This window comes from Takifugu rubripes, chromosome 22 (genome assembly GCF_901000725.2).
Source record: "Takifugu rubripes chromosome 22, fTakRub1.2, whole genome shotgun sequence".
NCBI lineage: Eukaryota > Metazoa > Chordata > Actinopteri > Tetraodontiformes > Tetraodontidae > Takifugu > Takifugu rubripes.
In genome coordinates this window covers 6,762,183-6,786,916 of record NC_042306.1, presented here as the reverse complement: position 1 = coordinate 6,786,916, position 24,734 = coordinate 6,762,183, and the positions used below count along the sequence as shown (strand labels likewise).

At 41.3% G+C, this 24,734-nt stretch overlaps 2 protein-coding genes across 6 annotated transcripts; both read right to left on the bottom strand.

The window, feature by feature from the left end:
• Positions 1-2,248: 2,248 nt before the first annotated feature.
• Positions 2,249-5,164, bottom strand: LOC115247986 (uncharacterized). Its single transcript, XM_029831209.1, has 2 exons — positions 4,728-5,164; positions 2,249-3,255 (listed from the first exon to the last, which is right to left on the bottom strand). The coding sequence occupies exon 2, from the start codon at positions 3,092-3,094 to the stop codon at positions 2,273-2,275; it is 822 nt and encodes a 273-aa protein (XP_029687069.1). The 5' UTR covers positions 3,095-3,255; positions 4,728-5,164; the 3' UTR covers positions 2,249-2,272.
• Positions 5,165-6,217: 1,053 nt separating this feature from the next.
• Positions 6,218-22,898, bottom strand: LOC101064804 (kinesin-associated protein 3). 5 transcript variants are annotated; one of them, XM_029831123.1, is made up of 22 exons: positions 22,664-22,898; positions 20,901-21,032; positions 16,528-16,682; positions 16,241-16,302; positions 15,569-15,710; positions 14,842-14,941; positions 14,655-14,779; positions 14,421-14,519; positions 13,198-13,376; positions 12,741-12,903; positions 12,559-12,659; positions 12,382-12,487; positions 12,163-12,275; positions 11,408-11,573; positions 11,027-11,152; positions 10,323-10,421; positions 10,105-10,190; positions 9,831-9,910; positions 9,565-9,718; positions 9,159-9,243; positions 8,297-8,402; positions 6,218-7,302 (listed from the first exon to the last, which is right to left on the bottom strand). In XM_029831123.1, the coding sequence occupies exons 1-22, from the start codon at positions 22,690-22,692 to the stop codon at positions 7,248-7,250; spliced, it is 2,463 nt and encodes an 820-aa protein (XP_029686983.1). In that variant the 5' UTR covers positions 22,693-22,898; the 3' UTR covers positions 6,218-7,247. The 5 variants fall into 5 exon arrangements, 3 of the variants coding, with proteins under 3 accessions (XP_029686983.1, XP_011614632.1, XP_029686984.1); XM_011616330.2 differs by lacking the exon at positions 9,831-9,910 and having other exon boundaries at positions 22,664-22,897; XM_029831124.1 differs by lacking the exons at positions 6,218-7,302; positions 8,297-8,402; positions 9,159-9,243 and having other exon boundaries at positions 9,578-9,718; positions 9,805-9,910.
• Positions 22,899-24,734: the final 1,836 nt, after the last annotated feature.

The window sequence follows — 24,734 nt, the reverse complement described above, 5'->3', positions numbered from 1 at the left end:
GAGTTGCTCAGGGTGAGAGATGGAGAGCGGGGGTGGGCTTTTTGCTTGCCCCCAGACTCTCTAGTCCAATGTAGGGGTTCTCGTGGTTGAGCGAAAGGGTTGCTTCCCTGCGCCTTCGGGTCGGGGAACAGGTTCTGACGGTTGTTTGTGCGTATGCACGAAAAAATAGTTCAGAGTACCCGCCCTTTTTGGAGGATCTAGGACGGATGCTGGACAGTGTCCCAACTGGGGACTCCATCGTGCTGCTGGGAGACTTCAACGCTCACGTGGGTAATGACAGCGTGACCTGGAAAGGCGTGATTGGGAGGAACGGTCCGCCCGATCAGAACCAGAGTGGTGTTCAGTTATTGGACTTCTGTGCTAGTCGCAGTTTGGCCATAACTAACACCATGTTCGAAAATAAGGTTGTTCATCGGTGCTCTTGGCACCATGACAGCCTGGGCCGTAGGTCAATGATTGACTTTATAGTCGTGTCAGCTTATCTGCGGCCATATGTTTTGGACACTCGGGTGAAGAGAGGAGCAGAGCTGTCAACTGATCACTACCTGGTGGTGGATCAGGTGGAGGGGGAAGCCACCGCGCGGACCTGGCAGGCCCAAATGCTTAGTGAGGGTCTGTTGGGAACGCTTGGTGGAGGAACCCATCAGGCTGGTCAACTGGTTCAACTCCCACCTCCGACAGACTTTTGATCACGTTCCGAGGGCGGTAGGGGACATTGAGTCGGAATAGGCCATGTTCCGCTCCGCTATTGTTGAGGCGGGAGTCGCGAGCTGTGGCTGCAAGGCCGCTGGTGCTGGTCGTGGCGGTAATCCCCGTACCCAATGGTGGACGCCAGAGGTGAGGGGAGCCGTCAGGCTGAAGAAAGAGGCCTACAGGTCATGGCTGGTCTGTGGGTCTCCGGAAGCAGCTGACCAGTACAGGTTGGCTAAGCGGGTTCGGGCGCGACAGTCGCGGAGGCAAAAACTCAGGCATGGGAGGAGTTTGGTGAGGCTATGGAGGAAGACTTTCGGTCTGCTCTAAGAAGATTCTGGCAAACTGTCCGGCGCCTTAGGCAGGCGGCAACTCGCCCATACCGTGTTAGGTGTGCGTGGGGAGCTGCTGACGTCTCCTGGGGCAATTATCCAGCGGTGGAAGGAATACTTCCAGGAGCTCCTCAATCTTATCAACACGTATCCTCAAGGTGGAACAGAGTCGGATGACCAGGAGGTGGACCATCCAATTTCCAGAGTGGAAGTTGCTGAGGTAGTGAAACAGCTGCCCGGCAGCGGAGCTCAGGGAGCAGATGAGATCTGCCCGGGGTATCTTAACACTAGAAGTCCCAGAGAGAGGCCATTTGTCCTTTTTACCTAGAAAACCCACAAGAGGGCCAATTGGCCCCAAGTCCCCCCTGTGGACACTCATTTTGTTATGGAAATGTGGCTGTTAGTGGCACACGGCCGGAGCCACTTGAACCTGTGTGGGGGAGGGGACATACCTTACAGCTCAGGAGGTTCTTTTGAGAGCAAGCTTTAGTTGTGAGATGGATAAATACCTCAGTGAACATAGCCATAAAGACTTAAACTGGACTATGAGCTGTATGCAGTGAAAAGGATCAACAGGAAGGAAGGGATCAACACACTGACATTTATTGTTAAAAAAACAAAACATATTTACAAAGAATGAAAAAGCAACTTTTTCCCAGTTTTGGTGTGGAGGGTTGTTGCAGAAGTAATTGTTATTTTTGTGCTAAAAATAGTAAAAAAAAAAAAAAGAAACCCAAGCATATTTACAAAGAATGAAAAACCATGCATTATGAGTGAAATACATTTGAGCAGTCACTCACAATCCTGGCACTGCCATTGCTCCTTTCGGCATTTCCCACATGTAAATCGGTAGCAGTCAACACAGCGCACAGTTGCATTATTGTCCTTACATTTAATTTTAGCCTGACACTTGGCTCTTTTTCCTAGTTGTGGTGTGGAGGGTTGTTGCCGAAATAATTTTTCCTTTTGGGCCTTTTTCTTACCCACGTGGGTTTGAGCCAACTCTCTTGCAAGCTCCAGCAGGAAATCCACCCGTCTCTCCTGCCTCCCGGTGCATAACTGATAGAGCATGTGTGCATTCAGTGCTGCCATATCTATCATGTTATAGAACACTGCTACTGGCCAGCGCCGTGTTCCCGCGCGGACAGTGTACTCTCGCACCATCTGGTCCATGACATCGACACCGCACTTTGTTGTGTTGTAGAGTGTGATGGTGTTTGGCTTCTTTTTGGTGGTATCCTGTGTCTGAATCATGCTGTGCATGCTGCTGAGAACATATACTGTACAGTCTTCTTCCGCTTGGGTGCATACACAGTCAGTGTGGCACCAGTGGTTGAAAATACTTGGGTGGTAAATTCATTGCGGTGCATGTGTCTAGTTGACAATGGAATTTCTTGGCGAATCTTGTTGACTGTGCCGAGGATGGTTGTATTCCGGCTAAGTAGTCGTTTTGCAAGTGACAGTGATGTAAAGAAATTGTCCGTGGTAACATTTCTGCCCTCGTCCAGGAATGGTTCCATCAGCCTCATGACTACACTCTCAGACACTCTCTCCCCACGAGGCCAAGTGGGGTCCTTGCCAAGATATGGGAGGATATTGCAGACGTATTTGGTTTTCAAGTCACACGCCACCCAAAACTTGATCCCAAACTTGTCTGGTTTAGATGCAATGTACTGTAGGAAACAGCAGCGAGTCTTGGACGGGAAAAGTTGTTTGTCGATGGTGATGTGTCGACCAGGGATGTAGGATGTGATGCAGTTGGTGACAAACAATCCCCATATGTTCGAAATTGCAGCAAACTTATCGGTCTGTGCTCGCTCGCTGCGGGTGTCTCTGTCATCAAAGCGCAGGTGATGCATGATGTTTTGGAAACGCCCTCGGGACATGGTTTCGATGATATGTGGGCTTCCCAGGTTTTTCGACCAGCAGTCACGGAGTGATGGCACCCTGAAGATTGCCCGCATGATGGTGATGGAAATAAATGCCATTAGTTCAGGGAGGCCCATGAACCAATCCACATGCTCCGTTTGCTTTGCATGTTGAACTGTACAGTCTTGAATGATACCAAGCATGTCCAGAGTGATGAAACACAGGAAGCTCTGAAGACGACTTGTGATTGACCTCCTGGCCTTAGCTGTTGGCTCTCCATCTGCGTTGTATGGCGATGGCGGGGTGAAATGTGGACCCGTTCCCACCTGTTCTTCATGCCATACTGTGCCGTCTTTTGCAGTCTCTGTCACATCACAAGGCCCAAAACGCGCAGCATTAGGTCTGTCTTTAATGCCTGCTGTTACTTCAACTTTATCCAAATCCCAGAGAGACACTTGTCTCCCTAAAATTCCTCTAAAGTCTCCCATTGCCAGCTGCATGCTCTGTGTTAAACTAAAAAGGCCACTTGCCGCCTCCCTCTGCGGGTGGGGGCATCTTACCCACTAAACAATTAATGTGTGTAATAGCAAATGGAACATATACTGGTTCCTGTTTTTTAAATGTAGTTTGTTGGGAGATTTTAGGGCGAACCACCTGACATTCCTCTCTAAATTCATTTTTTCCTAACTTATCTCCGACCTCTTCCTGTCCATTTGATCCTGCTAACCTGTCTCCAAAGTTCCCACACTGTCTCACGTAACTCCTGCAGTTCTTCATCTCTGTCCACATCCAACTGACCACTGTTAATAGTCAAAACTGGCAATTGATATGGGGGTGGGGAAGAGGTAGTAGGTAATGATGGATAAAGAGTGGTGTTAAGTCTCAGTGTATGGTTTGGATCTTCTAATGGAGGCTTCTCGACATTAGGCACTCGTGTAACCCCCCTAGATCTGCAATTGTGCACTGCTGCACATGCCACAGCCACAACATGTATCCTTCGACGCTTATCTTCTAACTCCTTACCCTGTTTTTGCCATGATTTTCCTGCTATCAAACCTAATTTTGGATTATCCAAATGATCTTGTAATCTAGTGTGAATTTCTGACTCCCACTTACACAATGCTTCAGCTAAATTAACCTTCACCTCTGGAGGGGGAAGTATCTTTTGCTTATGAGCTTCATTCCACAACTTTTTTTTATTGCATCCAATTCTCTCTCCGTCCTCTTCTTTCATGCCACTCACCACCTGATCAAGAGTCCACTTCCACTGTTCTTCCACAGACTGGGGATAGGGAGAACATTCTCCCTGATCCCAACACGCTTTGCCACATTCTAGTTCCATCTTTAAATATGCTCCCAAGTGAGATTGAATGTGAATGACTCCAACGGTCAACTCAATGCCTCAGTGAAACAAGCTTCTAGATCAAACTTCGTTGATCCGGTTCCACTCTGGCAGTTAATTCCCAAGGACAAAGAGCCTTTTAATTCACGTTCACTCCATCACTTTTCCAACCCACACAAAAACACAAATCTCGGGCGTCGGGAGTGTCCGTCCCGTCAAATGCGTCCAAGTCCCAACCCAAATCTTTTTTATATACAGTGCACTGTAAAACCTAACCACAACCAAGGAGGACATACTTAGAGACAGACACACCTGCATTAGCGTTCTGGAGACCCAGCACTGAGTGGTAGAACACAAGGAGGTATGTGAACCACATGGACACGCACAAGTCGTTGAAAAAATGACCCACTGCATAACTGAGCCGTCGGAAGACGGACAGAGATCTCTAAATGTCCGACATCCTTTTCGTCTTCCACACTCTTAAAAAGTCGTACCGTGTTTGGAGAGTTACATTGATAGGTGAACATTAGCTTTGTTGACTGTTTCCTCCTCAAAATGTGCACTTCCCCTTCTCAAAGCCGCCTTAGGAGATCATGCGTGTCTGCTTCGGGTCTTTTATGTCATCTTTACTCTCTCAATCACCTGACTGTGACAATGAGTCAACTCGAGGCGGAAACGAGGAAGCTCACTGACGTTTCCCGCAAGCCTGGGACAGAACAACAAAGTTGTTTCTCACACTCCCATCGAGATACATTTACATATATTTTTTTGAATAATCTTCCTAAACCTGCGTAAAACTTCTTTTTCTTGCGTTTCACTGGAACGTCTTATCAATGATGAAATTCAGTCCGATGCCTCAGCTCGACGGTTACGATAACATCTGGCCTGCATTTGTTACTTCCAGGCTGGACTACTGTAACTCTTTATTATCAGGGTGTCCAAACAACTCTTTAAGAAGCCTCCAGTTGATCCAAAATGCTGCAGCCAGAGTTCTGACAGGTATTGACAAAAGAGATCACATTACTCCTGTAATGGCGTCGCTTCATTGGCTGCCCGTTAAATTTAGAATAATTTTTAAAACCCTTCTTTTGACCTACAAGGTCCTCAGAGGCCTAGCTCCATCCTACCTGGAGGAGCTAGTGATACATTACCAGCCCAATAGATCGCTCCGCTCTCAGAATGCTGGTCTACTTGTGGTTCCGAGTTTCTAGGAGTAGAATGGGGGGCCGAGCATTTAGCTACCAGGCCCCCCTGCTATGGAACCAGCTCCCTGTCGAGGTACAGGAGGCTGATTCCATCGCTACTTTTAAGATTAGGCTTAAAACCTACCTCTTTGAAAAAGCTTATTGTTGCTAATTCTGTAGTTCCAGTTACTATTATAGATAGACAAATTATCATACTTAGGGGTCGTCTAATCATTAGGTTAACATCTTAGCTATGCTGTTATAGGCCAAGGCTGCCGGGGTCCGGAAACATGATCACCTGACAGGCCTCTGTCACCCCACTGGGTCATGGTTTCCTCTTCTCTCCTCATCAAGCAGACTAGTTATGCTGATTCTTGTGTAGTTTTCCTGCTTCTCTTCCCCCGCTTTTGTATTCATTTCCAGGTATCGCCGCCTTCGGAGCTGCATGATGACCATGATGACCTCGCTGTATAAATAGTGTATTTTTGTATGTGTTTCTGTGCTCTGTGCCTGTCCTTTCCTCTCATCTCCTCCCTCTCCTCTCTCTCTACCCAGCCGGCCATCAGCAGGAGGGTCCCCCTACATGAGCCTGGTCCTACTCAAGGTTTCTTCCTGTTAAAGGGGAGTTTTTCCTTGCCACTGTTGCTTGTCTGGGGTTAGGCCCTGGGATTCTGGAAAGCGCCTTGAAACATTTTGATTGTAAAAGACGCTATATAAAGATTGATTTGATTTCTGAATCAAAACTGACCTACAGACAGCAGAAGATGACATGCCAAAGACAAAGTGAAAGAGACGTACAATATATTTGACATATTTGTATTTTTCATCTATGTAGCTACGGTTTGACAAGGGAATTTTTTTTTCAGTTCTGGATTTAGAAATTAAATCTTTAACCAATGCAAATAATATAATTTCATTATCAATCATTATTGCAGCTATATGATAGTAATACAATCAATATCATAGCTCCTGCTGCAAACACTGGAACTGTCAAAAACCAATACACAGCACACCATTTTTTGAGTAAACATAACATTTAGCACTAAAAACTGAATATTTTTATTTATTCACATTATGGTGAAGAAAAATCCCTCAATAGCATATTACATCACAAAACCGTGTCTTCTTGAACTGGAGTGCCGTTTTAATTTGTTTACATTTCTTAATAATGTAGAATTATTTATTTACAAATAACAATTTTCTTGTTTTAGTAATAGCTGGAGGACAGACACATTTATGTTCTACAACATGCTTTTGTGCGTCCTGCATTTTCTTGTTAAATGTAAAAATACTACACAACAGCAAAGTAACACACACCACAGTAACAATTGACAAGAAAGAAATAATGGATCACAAAAAATGTGCAAAAATATAAAGTAGTGTGTCCTGATTATTTAAATAATCACACCTATGTTTTATCTAAGGCGCAATCACTAATTCACCTTTATGCATTAACGTCTATGTAAAGCTGTTTTCTAGCAATTCATGCTATGTTGAAGGGAACATCTCATTCCCCTTCATCAATCTACACACAACAGCAATATACAATGGCTTATAAGACAGTGCTTGACAAATAAACAATATTACGATGACACAGGTACATTGAACATGACAGCTCAAAAGCCCTGATTGTTGCAGTTAAAGCAGATGCAAAGAAATAGCATTAAGGACTACGATATAGCAAAAGCACAAGAATAAGAAAAAGGTATAATACATCTTGTCAAGTCCACTTTTTCAGTGGACATATTATAGGACCAGGTACAAGGAACTTAGGTACAACCCATAGAGTATAGTGGATCATTTTACAAACGCTCTCTCACCAATCCAACCTTAATTATATGAAGATTTGTTTCTGTAGTGTGGAATCTGTACCTTCCAGAACAGTCTGTATATAGAGAATAGAAGCAAAGTCATAAATTAGTTCCTGTGCTCTTTCCTGTTTAATAGATACCCAACATAAATAACATAAGCGCTGACAAATGAAGTTATCTGAGATACGTATATTGGGCCACAAATTAACCTTTTTGCCCTAAAGGTGATGCATTAGAAGAAGGAAAAATAAGAAAACATAAGGATCTAGGGGAGTTTGTCAAGGGCCAAACTGCAGCATTTGTGGGGTGTTCCTGGACTGCAGTGTTAAGTATCTATCAAAAGTGGTCCAAGGAACATGGCAAACCATCAATATGATCTGGAGCAGTCACAGCTCTCTGATAAGCTTAGGACGCATAGTCCATTCTAACACAAAAGCTGTTGAGCCTCAGGTTTCTGCAGATATTGATGATCGTTCTAAAAGATCCGTGTATTTTTTAGATGCATCGCTGCAGACCAGTTTTACTTTATATCACATGGATGGCCTGGGAGCTTGTGAGTTACTTATCTGTGGAAAACATAGTACTAGGAGCATCAGCCCTAGCCATTTGGCACCATAGGCAAGTTATATAGTTATTACTGTTTTAATTTATGTATTTTTTGGTTGGCTATGAAGCACTGCCCCCACCAGCAAATGGCACACCTCCACCTAGAGCCAGTCCTGGGAACCGGGATGTATTAAAGTAAGCTAAGTAAGATAGTGTTATGCTTTGGGCCACATTCAACCGGGAAACTATTGGTTCTTCCATCCATGTGAATGTTTCTTTGACACTAACCACCTACAGTAAATAAGTTCCGTTGCAGACCATGTTCACCCTTAATGGAAACAATATTCCCTGATGTCAGTGGCTTCTTTAAGAAGGATAATGTGCCCTACCACAAAGCAAAAGTGGTTCAGAAATGAGATTGTTGGTTTGAGAATTGGCAATTACATGTGTCTATATTTACAAATGGACATATACAGTAGATATCATATATAAGACTGACAGACAACCAGACAGATATCTCACATTTTATGAACAGTCGTAAAATAGCTGCTCATCTGGTCTAAAGCCATAAGCAGTTGCTGGGCGTCCAAATAATGAACTGGTCTGGTCGAACACATCATTGCCGTCACTGAAAAAACAAAGCCGGTAAAAGACACACATCAGAATAGAAGACTATATTCAACTTCAGCAGTGATTAGTACAAGTTCCCTGTAACATCTTTTAGAGAATGTTCATTAAACACAAATGAAAAATCTCCTTAAAAACTACATTATCAATAACAGGGACAATATTGCCAAAGGAACTACTACCATTTTGGCAGAGAGTAGGAAGATTGTGTTTTGTGTCTTTTATTATCAACGTATGGAATTCTGCCACCTACGGTGTTGGAAGGAGTAGGCTTTTAAAAGAAGTTTAAAAAAATATTTTTTTTTGGTTAAAATTGTATTATCCAAAAAATAAAAAATACAACTGATACATGTTGTGTGTCCCTAATAAAAATAGAATTTAAGTCAACAAAATGAATAAGAATCAAGTTGTATGAATTCCTGGTTTAGGGTTTTTGACCAAAAACCAGCTAATACAGAACGACTTTGGCAAATTTCCTAAGAAGAGTTCCGATTGCCTCATCTCTATGGTTTATATTCCATGCATACTTTATCTATATAGGAGCATTCTGCAGCACACAAATATTCTGGAAAACATGAAAAGTCCTACACCCCAACTAGATACCTGTGTCCTCATGGAAAGGGGTTGGGGATATTTATTCCCCCAGAAATTTCAGTGGAAACCCAATCAATATTTTCAAAATCCTGGAAAAATGGAAAAAAAAGTTCCTGTGGTGCAAAAAAGGTATTAAGGACTCAAAGACAAGCTTTTAACTCACCCTCTATGATGCAAGTCCCCATTTTGAGGCAGAATGTCACTGAAGAAATCAGGGCTGACAGATCCATCTGCTGGAGTGATTCCATCTAAAAACAAACATAAATGGTTATCCACCTCAATCCATTTGGATTAATACCAATCCACACAGATGGGCTTCAACTACACAATAATACTACCTACAGTTTGACCTTTATATCATTTATGAGTTCAAATAACAGTTCAGCACATCTGCAGACATAAGTATTTGAAACTATGAAAGTAGAGTGCTTATACATGTGTTATTCATATCTCTGTGGACCCCTGAGATACAATAAGAAGAAAGAGCACTTCAGAAATGGTGAGAAACTGGAAATACACTGTTAAATAATAAAGCTGACAATGCTCTTTATGGGCTAACACATGCATACCTGCACTGTAGAAAAGATCAATTCTATCATCGTTATCATACGGATAAGGATCTGACTCATCCACCTGCCGATTTTCAACCATTTCCAACCACTGATTGTTATGCAAACGAAACTTCTCTCTTTGAATTTTACTGCCCCACTCCTCATCATATTCCTGAAAGATAAAGTAACAGAAGATTGTCGTGATGAAATACACAGCATACATTATTGTATAAGTACTTTCACAACACTAAAACTGACATGTTTGTGGCGGTGCAGAAACTGACAGTATGTTGTCTTCATGTGTCCCAGTGTACATATATGGAGACTCATGATGCCATCTGCTTTTCATTTTGCTCAATGCACTCTGTGGGAATTTTATTTGAGTAGGAAGACCTAGTTACATGGAAGCAATCATGGTTCTCTGATTTGAAACTTATATCCATTTGTCTAATTTTCAAATCCACTTGATAGAGGATAAACTTTAGGTTTACAGTAAATATGAAAAACATGCTCAAATATGATGCTTTTATATTGTTCTCCAAATTGTGTTCCACTTACACCAATAATATCCAGTGTGTTGTCACACACTTTTCTGATCTCTGCATTCTTGTCATGCATCAGATCTATCAGGTAGGCTGGAGCCTCTAGACAAAACTACTAAGGAGAAGAATTTCTAAAAAAAAAAATCAGGATCAAGAATTAAGAAGCAATATTAATACAGCTGTCTCTTGGGATGGCAGCACGTGGCAATTTAGGCAGCATGATGGTAAGGATACGGGTCTCTTTGACGATGACATCTCTTGTAGCTTGATGAAACACCATTTGATAAAAAACGTACACAATCTGACATACAAACTCATCATCTTCCTGTTGGGCTAAAACACAAGAAACAACAGTTACAATTCCTTCATGAGATGTGTAATCTTTTAACAGTCAACGAGTTCAAACTGTGTGTGGATATTATTACGTTTAAATATTGATTGCTCCATTATGATTAGCTACTGTACATAATACACGGTTTCCTTTGGTTGTTTAACTCTGTTTAGCATTTTTACAAACTATAATTAGCACAAGGTGTTTCAAAGGTTTGCAATATTCTGTTTTACCTGCCTGTAGACTCATCCTAACACATAAATAACCTTAACCATTGCAATGCAAGATGACCGACTTAACAGAAATCTCATCATTCTTTTGGAAACAGTAGTAATTTGAGGTAAAATAAACCCTTTATAATTGCACAAAAAAATAAGATAAACTATACTATACCTAAAAGAAGAAATTTTATACCTGCCCAACTTGAGGAAAGGGATTTGTGCAGCACTATGGTTTATGAAAGCATCACAATTTGCTCCTAAAATTTTGTGCAAATAAGCCTATCGCATTAAACATAGCCCACATGCAGTTGAATTCACACACACACACACACACACCCACACGTGTCAATCAGAATATGCTAAACAGAACTCCAGGGAAACGTCACCATTGAGCAGCTCAATAAGAGCAGGGATAATGCCAGATTTTGCCAACATAGTTGCGCAAGTTTTGTCCATCGAAACTGTTCCGATCATTATCACCACTTCCAGCATGAGGTCATCCTCTGCTGAGCCTGAAATACACACAGTATTGCAACAATTCAAATCTCACCAGCAGGAAAATGCAGGACATAACCAGAGTACCCAACAGAAACATGAGAAATAGACATTCTGATTGATGGATGGATCAATCATCTCTCTCTCTCATTTATTGTTTTACACAATGGTAAAATTAGGACCCATATGAGTATCACACAGTAGCTCAGTGAAATACTTTTATATACATACAGTGAAAGACTATTCTATCTAAATACTATTAACAGCAATACCTGGTTTGAGTTTGTCTTTGAGGTATGGTACGAGGTTGTATTCCTTTAGCACCAACTCCCATTCCAGGTCAGGAATGGTAAGGTTGGCCAGTGTCCCCAGACACTCAAGAACCCACATGTCCTCTTTTTCTATAGAAAGCTCTGCTGCCAGATCACCAATATAATCCTGAGGAAAAAAATCCGCCACAGTGCAATAGTAGATATTAATATTACGACATCGACTAAATTAATGCAATGAACATAATGGTAACTATATTTCATCATCTAATTCATCCACTTTAAACCTACTGATGTACTTTTAGAGTGGAGATCAAGTAAAGCGTGTAAAATAATCTGGGTACCTTTTAGGGTTTTTTCCTCCCTTTCTACATCACACATCCATACAGTGTCACATCAAAACAGAATGTTTTGTCTTGCTTGAGATGAATCAGTAATAGCTTGGAAACAAATAATGTTTTAATCAACTGGTAAGAAGGCCTATTTATTAATTTGAATAATGCTTGTTTCTACAATTTATTCTCCATTGCGGGCAGTGTTAACTCAGTCTGTAGGAGACTGGGATGGGGTGTGATAAAATTTGAGGTGTGCTGGTAGCAAGAGGATATCTTCAAAGCAATGCCAAGGTATCCTTGAACAAAGAGGGTCCTGCGATGAGCTGGGGTCCCATCCATAGGCGCACCCTTCTATCGCTCATATGCTACCTGGGATAGGCTCCAGCAACCTCCCTCTGACCCCGCAAGGGAAATGTAACTCACTATGAACAGTGCTTTGGTGGGTCCTTCATGCTGTGAAATGTTTCTGATGATCTTCATAAGTAAGAAGGCTTTTGTCTTCAAAGCTCTCTTCATGAGCATCTTTAACCTATTTCCTACACAATAAAATAAAACAGAATATACATTAAATCAGAATTTTCACTGTTACTAAAACCCAATAGATTTAAAGTTAGCAATCAAAATAGTAAACATAGCAGATACCTTCACACATTTTTTGTGCATTCTTCTTATTTGCAGCCAGGTTAATGCAGATGCAGAGCTCAAGTTCAATCTCTTCCTCGCTGTGCTCAAACAGCATTTGCATTAACTAAACACAAAAAGCACTTGCATTGGTGAAACACAACAACCTAGAATCAGTTCATTGTATGAATTATGTACCTGTTGTATGAAATCAGTGTATCCGAACATGGCCTTAAAGCAGTCATCAATGCTAATGTGATACACAATTTGCATGGCTATCTGATGGTTGTTCTCATCACCTGTAGGCCAACAAAGATGAAATTCAAACATATTTAGCAAGAATAGAAGTGAGAGACAATAGTGATGTGGTTTTATGTTACCGATCAGTGCAACTAATTTCGGCAGTAATCCAACTTCGACCATCTTGGCTCTCAATCCAGAATCAAAAGAGAGGTTAAGCAGTAAACGTAGAATCAAGTTTAACAGGTCTTCATGGTCACAGGGAACGAGATGAGCTAATCGTTCCACAGTGTTGAGTTCAGCCTGTTGAGCAAAGAAAGGACAGAATTAGACATCACTGGCCTAATTACAAAAGAAAGAAATGGTTATTATTCAATTTGTGAGAAAGCAACCATAGCCAAATATTTACTGCAACCTAAAAAATGTAATGGTGGCTCAAACTAAAGCAGTATTACCGGTAAGTATGAAGGCTGGAACAGTTTATCTACATACCCAACAATTTCAACTTTAAGTCAAGAAAATGTGCAACAAGAAAATAAGTAATGAGAAAATAAGTAATCTGTAGTAGTGAAGCCTATTTCCATCTCAACCCCTCACCATGTCATTCTTGTTCTCCAGGAAGACAGAAAGTTTTTTCAGGAACGAGACCACCAGCACCAACAACTCCTCATCATCTCGTTCTAGTATTTTGACAAGAAGGCCAACAATGTTTTTATTTCTCATCTTTAGTTCCGTTCTTGTGTCCTCAGCAAGGTTCAACAGGAGGTAAAGAGATACTTCAAAGAAAATGAGAAGAAAGTGTAGAGAAATGTAAAACTCCCAAAAAATACTAGTTCAGAAATGTTTAAATTAAACATTAAGACAAAAGTGCCCAAGTCAAAATTACCAAAAATATTAGATGAAATGCTCACATCATTGTGCAAAATGTTGCCTGTGAATTTTATATACCGGTACTCATTTTATCCAAGGTGGTTTTCTTTGGCAACTGGACTGTATTTCTTCTCTTTGAAGACATTTCACCTTCTATCCAGAAGGCTTTTTCAGTTCTGAATTCGTTGGGGACAGAGCTTGAAAATATAGCACTTGTGGGCCATTAGTATGCTGATGATCTGGGTGCTCACCTGAGAGTCATTGGTAGGGTCTTTCACCTAGTTTCAGTTGAGGTGTCTCCCCTTTGTCTGTTGGCTCACATGGTGGTGAGTCACCAGGTCTCCTGAAATGGTGTGAACATTTGGTTTGTTGTTGGAAGGAGTGGAGGACTGCATTGTATGTGGGTGATACGAAGTGCCTTGGCCCACCACCTCTGTTTAAGGATGTTTTTTTCAAACCAGCAGTCTACTCTGGCCAGTACCCGTACTTGGCTGTCCTCAAAAGAGTGCCCAATCTCCTTTAAGTGTAAGTGGACTGCTGAGTCCTGAACTGAAGGGGTGGCACATCTGTGTTGTGCCAGTCCTCCACTCCTTCCAACAACAAACCAAATGTTCACACCATTTCAGGAGACCTGGTGACTCACCACCATGTGAGCCAGCAGACAAAGGAGAGACAACTCAACTGAAACTAGGTGAAAGACCCCACCAACGATCCTGCCAGATCATCAGCATGCTGATGGTCCACAAGGGCTATATTTTCAAGCTCTGTCCCCAGCAAGTTCAGAACTGAAGAAACCTTCTGGATAAAAGGCAAAATGTCTTCAAAAGAGAAGAAAAACATTCCAGTTGCCAAAGAAAACTACCTTGGATAACTATGACCAAGATGATTGAGAATCTACACAGACATACTCATTTTAGGCATTACAGTATGTTGTGTGTTTGAGAGTATACCTCTGAGAAGCTGCTCCTGTTTAGCTAAAAGACCTTTGTATTTTTTCAGAGCCAAATCTTGGTCTTTCCTCAGTGAGCTGTTATCTGGAGCGGATTCACGTACACGAAAATGTGTTAAGGCTCATATTTCACATGCCATTTGCATATTTCACATGCCATTTGCATGTGAAATACGTAAAAGATATGTAAAAGTAAAAGAACAAGTGATCAGAAATGTAAATAACAAAAGGATATAAGCCTTGTTTTTCCTGTGCAACTCCTCCTGCCACAAATCATGTCTCTTCAGTTCATGTTCCACCACACTCATGCACAAAGCACCAACTTTATAATGGCTCACGACTCCATGAAACTGAGAAAAACTACAGGAAAGCACAATGATGTAAAAGTACAAAATATAAAGACATTGCAAGCAAGTGTTTACCTGGAAAAACAGAAAAAGATGTAAATGATGATAGTTGCCAGCTCTATACTCTGTTTCCATTCTTCACGCAAGACTCTTGCCAAGGCTCCTAAGGCTGCCTCTGTATACACAGACACACAACATTTCAAAATTATTGACATTATTGATAGGGAAACTGACAAAGGCTGTGATTCGAGGCAACTGGGGGATCGAAACCGCATATGGCATAGTTTTTGTTTTTAATTCCAAACTTACAGTATGTTCATCACATCATCACCCAACATAATTTTTTTCACGTGTCACAGACAATTACCATACTCAAATAAAGCAATATAAATACACTTTAAATTATCTACTCTTGCCCTGTGGTAACTCTTATTTCTAAAAAATATGAAACTGCTAATAAAAGGTTTACTCCAGATTTTTATATATTTACTGCCAATGCAGCTTAGTGCAATACTGTAAGCGCAGGAGGTTATTTTGCAATTTTAGTCTAGATTTTGTTGAAATAATATTTCAAAATATTTTACAAAAAAAGACATTGTCTAACATAGCATATACAATGTTATTCAAAAACATATCTTAACTTCATTATGAAACCAGACAAAAAGGTACTAAGCTGGCAGAACAAGATTAGAACTGCATCTACTGCTTGTCTAAAGCACTATTAATAGGACCATAAATTAGCTTGTTTATGTGGGTATTTCAAAGTTTAAATTATATTCCCCAACAACAGTAAAAAAAATACCATTGTGTAAAAGCTCTTCCAGGTTATCAGGATTGCGAGCAAGTTGCAGAATAAGAGCAGAACCCCTGATCTTCTCTGGGATATCTTCATAGAGCAATTCAACATATTCATCAACTCTAGTGATAACAGCTTCTTCATCCAACTAAAAAGGAAAGCAAAGATTGACACACAAAATTCAGTGATACAATAAATATTCTGCACAACATCAGACTTTGGGCAACCATACAAAATTCCAGAACCATGAGTCTATGCAACATATTTATTCATGCATAATAAAAGTGCTAAAATAATCAGTAAAACTAATTTCAGTAACCGCAAATATACACTGTTTTTCAAATCATAGACATTTAAAATAAATAATGGGATTTTGCAAGACTTAATTTTATGATTTTTACACCATTTTGTGGGCTATGCTGAAGTAAAAAAAATGCTCAATGGCTTATCATTAGTTCAGCTCAAGATCTCAAAAAGAAACATATAATATATCCCTATGTCTTATATATTTTGCAGTGTATATTTGTATAATTGTATAGATTCTAAGCATTAACAACATTAAATTAGCTTGAAATCAAGCATGGTACAGTGATTTTCAGGGATATTTGAAGACTAAAAATGTCAAATAAATGCTAAAAAAAAATTACTAATGAACAGAGTAAGAATTTAAGACAGTACCTCCATCCCATCAAATGGTGTCAACTCTCTGGGTTTGAGTGTTCCTTTTTCTTTTCGCTCAGCTGTTAACAAAAAAGCAAACTAATAAGAGAACAAAAAAGTTCATGGATTCACAGTCTCTGAGACACACGTGTCTTATAAGTTATCCAATTATCTAAAAAGAACTAAGTTGCGCTAGTATTGTAATGCTTGTATTAGGGAAAGCGTACTCCCGACATAAAAATGGAGATTAGAGAAAAAATTGGTTAAAAAGTTTAAAATGTGGTAGAATAACTGTTGCAACTAACCTCTGCATTCCACTGGTGATTTCCTGTTTTGCAAGTAGTAAAGAAGTTGCTCCACCTGGGCCAAACGTGAAGAAGGGATTAGTTTACACTCCTCCACCACTTTCTTGGCCAAAGCTCCCACATCTGTAGTTGAAGAGAGACTTTTCACACGAATACTAGAGGGAAGGAAAAACAGCATTGATCAGTAAAACATAAAGGCCTAAACGATTACATGTAAAGCAAAAGTGACAGGATTACCTGTAAATTCTGGACTATAAGCCGCTACTTTTTTTCTACACTTTAAACACTGCGGCTTATTCTATGGTGCGGCTTATTCATGTTTTTTTTTCGTGGCACCGTAGTAGACCAATAAAATTGTTGAGGTCCAGACAGAGGTCCAATGAAATTGTATGATATGAAATCTAAAATGGCGCTGTCTCAGGCGGCAGCCAGTAGTAGCAGCTCCCTAAACTTAATTGGTCTTTTTTAAATATGTCCAGTGCAGCACGAGAGACAGGAAGACTTTGGATTTACTGTATGCTAATGTCACCAATGCATACACTTCCACAGCACTCCCTCCGCTAGGCAAGTCTGATCACAATCTCGTGCTGCTCTCCCCATCATACATACCTGAGGTTCAGGAGCAACCAGTCACTGTGAGGACTGTTATGAAATGGTCTGATGGTGCCATGGACTGTCTGCGGGATGCCCTAGAGACCACCAACTGGTCTGCTCTCTGTGAACCACATGGTGAGGACCTGGATGGACTGACAGACTGTGTTTCCGACTACAGTGATCCCTCGCTATATCGCGTTTCATCTTTCACGGCTTCGCTGCTTCACGGATTTTTTTTGCGAGTCGTTCATTGCAGTTCTCAAATATAATCAAAGGTGGCATATCCGTTTATATAAATCTTCTTGCTCAGAAAAAGAAAGAGCGCCAACAACTACCCACAACAATGTTCTTCTCTCGGAGAAAGACTCCTGCGCCTTCAGTAGAAACAGACGCTGCAGCGGAGCGGAGTCAGGACGAAGAGGCACAGCTGGGACTGTGAAATACGCGAGTGACAATGTTTCCAACCTTGTATTACTATATTAAAATTATTGTTTTAAACAAATTTTGGGCTTTAAAACAGGTTTTGATTTTTGGTTTCATTCTATAGTTCAGTATTGCATTGTAAAATAATAATAAAAAATAAAGCTGACTACTTCACGGATTTCACTTTTCGCGTGTTATTTTTGGAACGCAACTCCCGCGATAAACGAGGGATCACTGTACATCAAGTTCTGCACTGAGAACTCCGTCCCCACCAAAAAGGTACGCTGTTACCCAAACAACAAACCATGGGTGACAAGTGACCTGAAGGCCCTTTTGAACAAGAAGAAGAGGGCCTTCACTGCTGGGGACCCGGCTGAGCTCAGGAGTGTACAGAAGGAACTGAAACGCAGTCTGAAGGAGAGCAAGGACGCCTACAGGAAGAAGCTGGAGGAGAGACTGGAGAGGAACCAGACCAGGGATGTTTGGAGTGGGATGAGAACAATCACTGGCTTCCAGAAGAAAGGAATACGCTCAGCTGATGGGAACGTGGACCAAGCTAATGAGTTGAACCAGTTTTTCAACAGGTTTGATTCTAGCCCCCCCCCAGCTGTCCCAATATTCCTCTGGATAACAATGGGTCCCCTTCACATCTCCCAAAACCCCTAACACCTCTGCCAACTTCTTCCCCCTCCCCCCTGCTGACACCCTACACGGATTCCAACATGACACCCATCCCCCCAACAGGACTATCCTTCACGTCTGGCCAGGTGAAGAGAGAGCTAAAGAGGCTCAACCAGAGAAAGGCTGCCGGACCGGACGGCATCAGCCCACGAGTGCTGAAGAGCTGCTCCAGGCATCTGTGTGGGATACTGCAGCACCTGTTCAACCAGAGCCTTCATCTTCAGAGGATCCCAGTGCTATGGAAGACATCCTGCCTGGTCCCGGTGCCGAAGAAGACCCATCCTGTGGCACCAAGTGACTACAGGCCAATAGCACTGACCTCCCACATTATGAAGGTCATGGAGCGGCTGGTGCTGTCACACCTCAGACCTCTGGTGAGCCCCTTTCAGGACCCTCTGCAGTTTGCCTATCAGCCCAAGGTGGGGGTTGATGACGCAGTAATATACCTGCTGCAGAGGGCTTACTCCTCCTTGGACAGACTAAACACCACAGTGCGGGTCATGTTCTTCGACTTCTCTTCCGCCTTCAACACCATCCAGCCAAGACTGCTGAGGGCTAAGTTGGAGAACATGCAGATGGATGCTCCCCTTGTTTCTTGGATCGAGGACTACCTGACAGGTCGGCCACAGTTTGTGAGACTGCGAAGCTGTGTGTCCGGCCCCCTGATGAGCAACACAGGAGCTCCCCAAGGAACTGTGCTCTCCCCATTTCTGTTCACCACCTACACAGCTGACTTCCAGTACCACTCTGAGACATGTCATCTCCAGAAGTACTCGGATGACACAGTCATAGTCAGGTGTGTGGAGAATGGACAGGAGGATGAATACAGGGACCTTGTGGAGAGTTTTGTCAGGTGGAGCAGGGAGAACCTTCTGCAGCTCAACGTGACCAAGACAAAGGAGATGGTGGTGGGTTTTAGTAAAAGCAAGTCCCCTCCCTCCCCAGTCTGCATTAGTGGGAAGGATGTGGAAATAGTCCCATCTTACAGGTTCCTGGGTGTCCAGCTGGACAATAAACTGGAGTGGTCCACAAACACCGATGCTGTTTACAAGAAGGCCATGAGCAGACTCTATTTCCTCAGGAGACTCAGGTCCTTCAGTGTTTGCAGCAGGATGCTCCACATGTTCTACCAGTCTGTCATGGCTAGTACCATCTTCTTTGCTGCGGTGTGCTGGGGAGCAGGCATTAAAGCAAAGGATGCCAACAGACTTAACAAACTCATTAAAAAGGCAGGGTCTGTTGTTGGCTGTAGACTGGCAAACTTGGACGAGGTGGTGAGGGACAGGATGGTGTTGAAACTGCGGACAATCATGGAAAATCCCTCCCACCCCCTCCATAACACAGTGGACAAACTGAGAAGCAGCTTCAGCAGCAGACTCCTGCAGCCTCGCTGCTCTAAGGAACGGTACAGGAAGCCCTTCCTGCCGTCCGCCATCAGACTATATAACTCATCCAAACCCAGCCAATAACAATAACTGTGCAATGTTCATGTTGTAATTTTATTTTTATTTATTCTATATTTATGTATATATGCTTATAATGCTTATAATATGTATATATTATATATATATTTATATATGCTTATAATATATGCTGTATATATGCTTATAACGTTCTAATCTTATCTGTATTTATTTATTCTGTTTCTATACTTTGTATAGGATGCTACTATAATTCAATTTCCCCACGGGGATGAATAAAGTACATCTTAATCTTAATGATCAGTCAAGCGCACTATCACAACTATTGTGAAACAGTCATTTTTACTAACCCTCATCAACATGGAAAATACTAAAGAAAAGCATATGATGCGACTTTTAAGTTAAAAGCGATCACTCTGGGGGTTGAAGAAGGAAATCGAGCTGCTGCACGTAATCTTGGCATAAATTACGGTAATCAATGGTGAGAAGGTGGAGACGCCCGCCTGAAGAACTGATCCAAAGAAAAAAGACGACAAAAGCTTTTAGACGTAAACATCGCAGGTGGCCCGAGCTTGAAAACTGCACAAATCAGACGGAAGGCAAAAGCAATCGCCACCGAGATGAAAATAGAAGATTTTAGAGGTGGGCCATCGGGGTGTTTTAGATTGTTCATGGTTTGAGTAAAAAAGCATAAACCACGTAATTTGTGTGTAGCTCATACAAACGTATATTTCAAGGTAGCTGCATTACAGACACCGTTAGAAAAAAAGCATTTACCGGTACAATATATTTGTTTATGTTGCTAAGCGGATTAAATTAAAAGAAAAGTTAAAAAAATCCTGCCGTGATGAAAATTGGATTTAAGGTCTCTGTATAAACATACAAGTGAAAAGAGTGGCTGTTGTTTCTTACCTGTCTGTCACTCGTCTCTTACGGTAATAAAAACAAATAACGGTACTGAATGTTTCGATCTAATTTTTCATATTACTACGTGGGGTACCTGCGGCTTAAAATCCGGTGCGGCTTATATAAGTACAAAATTGATTTTCTTTCTAAAATTAGATTATGCAGCTTTTAATCAGGTGCGCTCTGTAGTCCAGAATTTACGGTAAGTGGAAATTGAAGTAAAACACTGAACTGTGGGGGTGAATGATGTGCTAGAATATACCTTCAGTTATTATATTTCAATTATAGAAAACAGTATCCTAATAGCACATTGAAAAGGATGCGAATTGTGAAAAATAATATACCCACATCTTTTGTCCCTCTTTGCGTTCATCCAGCATATGACCTCCATCTTCTGCCAATATAGAGGCTTCCACCTCATAGTGAACGACTAAGGCCTTTTCAGTGGGATGGACATCCAAACTGCCTGCAGTCACTTTGCTTGGGGAAAAAGTAAATAAAGACACTTGATCAAAGTCCTGAAAGTCATGAAAAAATCAAGGCTGTGCTTTGCAAGGTCTGTATTCTATTGCTAAGAACAATAATAAAAAATATCTACATGAAGGTATTGTTGGTAACTGGACCCGTGGGTGAGCAATAGACTCACAAGCATAACCAAGTTGAACACATGAATTTGTCTTGAGACAAAGGGATGCACTGGAACTCTAAATGTCCCACAATCACAGAGGTGAAATGATTCCTCGAGTAATTCGATTACCTCAATTACAAATAAATAATTGACTAATTTTTTTTCGGTCAGTCCATAACTCCTGCAATCAAGTTTATCCTTTTCCCTCTTCTTACTCTGAAAAATAACTGTCTGGCCCAGACATCTAAATGGGTTTTAAAGTTGAAACTTGCATTTTCAATTCTGTGTATCTGTCTTTCTTTCCCTTGTCTGGGCCGTGGGGGTAGCCCATAGACTGAGCCACTCTCACCATGTCCTCCAAGGGAATCCCAAGGCATTCCCCAGGCAAATAAGACATCTAATCTCTCCAGTGTGTCCTTCATCTGCCATGGCTCTTCTGGATGGACATGCCTGAAACGCCTCTCCATGGAGGCATCCTTGCCAGGGGCCTGAACCTCCTCCACATCTCAACACTGAGGAGTAATGGCTCTACATTGAGCTCATATAAGATGCCCGAGCTCCTCACCCTATCTCCACGGCAGAACCCAAACAATCTACCGAGAAATCTCCTTTCAGCTTCTTGTATTCACAATCTTGTCCCTTCAATCATTAGTCAAAGCTCATGACCACAGGTAAGAGTTGGGAGATAGCTTGACTTAAACAGAGAACCTCAGCTTCTGGCTGAGCTCTGTCTTTAGATTCAGATTCAGATCCTTTATTGTCCCACACGGGGAAATTTACAGTGCAACAGCAGCAAGAGCACTCAGAGAAAAATAAGATAAAATCAAATAGAACAGGATTTGGAATATACAAAGAGGATGTATATTTACAATAATCCAGATAAATGGATACTCGGCCTCTGTGTACCTGTACATAGTACAGAGGGTGAATACAATATACATATCAGAATATATAATATTCAGATTGTGTTAGCGGGTGTTATGTTTATTGTGCAGTCTGAAAGCAGCCGGCAGGAAAGCTCTGCGATACCTCTCCTTCACACAGCGAGGGTGGAGCAGCCGCTCATTGAAGGAGCTGCCCAGTGCTGTCAGGGGGTGGGACGTGTTGTTCAACATGGATGACAGCTTAGCCATTTAGTAACAGTCCATCCACCACATATTCATTTGCACTAATGTTCTGAACATTTTATTTACTTTCTGTATAGTTTTTGTATTTATTTATTCACTCAATTCCATTTTAATGTCATTTTATTCGCATTGGCATTTTTATGTTAATCAGTTATTGTATTATTGTTTTGTATGTTTATTCTCAATGCGTTTTTTATTTTCTTCTGAGAGTAAGTCTATCATCTGTTTTCTTAAAAAAGGCTTGGCATGCAAGATAATGGGAAGAAATAATTTTATACATACACACATATACTGTACATACATACAATATGTGTGTTCGTGCATATAGCTAGAAACTAATAGCTAGCTATCCTTACCGTTTGAGATATCGCGCGTCGTCCTGCATCACCCTTAACTAAATAATTTAAGTTTAACGGAATCAGAATGCTTGCTTCTAAACGCTTACAGGGCTGAAGTCCTTATTACGTTTCTACTGACAGTGTAGTTCTATCGAAGAATAAATGATGGATGCTACGACTGCGGTTGCTCTCCTCCTACTTCCACTGTTCCTGCGTCTTCTTTTTCCTTTCTTTCTTTCCTTCCTTTCTTCTTCTTCTTCTGATTTTTAATGGCGGTTGGCAACCAGTTTGTAGGTGCATTACCGTCACCTTCTGGACTGGAGCGAAATGCCCTAAGCCTAAGGGCTAACTTCTGCTGAGCCCTGTTATATCTAAAAATCGACCTGAAAGCGACATTATCCAAATTTCTCCTCAATAATTCTGTGAGATTACATACTTTAGTTCTTTTAATCATTCCTTTTAGTATGACTCGGTGCCTGGTACCTTGGACAGTAGAATATGACAAGATCAACCATTTCCAGCAACCCACACAGTTCACACTTTCCTCTATCATGCTTCTGTGTTATAAAAAGGACTGCTTCTCCCTTTTCTTCTGTTGCTGCTGCCTCTTGGTTTTTGCATTACTCCCACATTTTGGTAATACTGTAGACATTATGCTTGTCTCATGACACTCTCTTCAAGAAAACTAGAGGCAAATGTGGCTGATGACACTTTCCCTTGATGTTAACATCAAGTTGCTTATTTAGTTCATGTGGCTGTAAATATTCTTTGATAATTTAAATCATTTAATAAATTGCTTCCGTGGCTTTGTTTTTTCTGGGACCTATGTATTGTTTGTATTGCACAACTTACTGTCACTGCCCCTGCACTATTTAGTTTCCTGAATGTTTTTGAGGGTCTTGAATTATTTGCCTCTGATCTGGACAGGCCAACCATCCAGGGGTCAGGGAATATTTTTCTGTACATTTTTCATGGAAAGCCAGTAATGGTCCTTGACTTACTAATGGACTATTCTGAACCTATTCCTCGATTCTCAACAGACCTGTCTATCTTCTACTTGGACAAAGTCCGAAGTATAATAACAGAGAAATAATGCAGAATACAGAAGGATAAAACAGTTGCCCTATGAAACCAAAAAATACTTTGTGACGCTCCCATGATCAGTGAATTACAAGAGAGATGGCAAGCCATATGTCAGGGACCAGATCCATCCATCCATCCATTCTCTACCGCTTATCCGGGGTCGGGTCGCGGGGGCAGCAGCTAAGGAGAGAAGCCCAGACTTCCCTCTCCCCAGCTACTTCTTCTATAAGAACCCAAATGCGACACACGAGTTTGGCTGAACACTGCTTTATTGTCGGACACAGACAACAGACAGGATTCACCGGGGAGTGAGCAGAACAGAATAGTCGGGGACAGGCAAGGTCGAGATCGGGCAGAAGGCAGACAGAGTTTACAGGGGAGCAGGCTAAACAGAATGGTCAGGAACAGGCAAGGTCAGAACCGGGCAGACAGGCAAACAGGAAAACGCTGGCAAGTCATCAGGAACGAATAACGATCTGGCAGAGAGCAGGTGTGTCTCTGGGGTTTAAGATGAGGGCTCATTAGAGTCCTGATGTACAACAGGTGTGCAGGGCGAAGCGGCTCACGGGCATGATTGCCCGCAGCTGTGACACCATATTGTAATGTGGTGGATGTAAACTATGTAACGTTTAGTATAGAAAGTGTAAACATACAATTGTGTTTTTCATGTTGTTTCAGTTGAATCAAGATTAAATGCATAAAATATTTTTTCTTTAAGTTTTTTTTTCTTCAGTTTTGTCAACACACTCCCAGAGAATTGCATAGTAGGACACATTATTATTATTATTATTATTATTATTATTATTAATAATAATAATAATACAAATAATTAATAATAATAATTAAAATAATTATTAATAACAATAATATAATACTAACAATAACAATAATAATAGTAATAGTAATTATTATTATTATTATTATTATTAATAATAATAATGGTAGTAGTTGTCAATATTGTTGAGAATATTGTTATTATTGATTTTCTTTAGTAACACCTGATGTC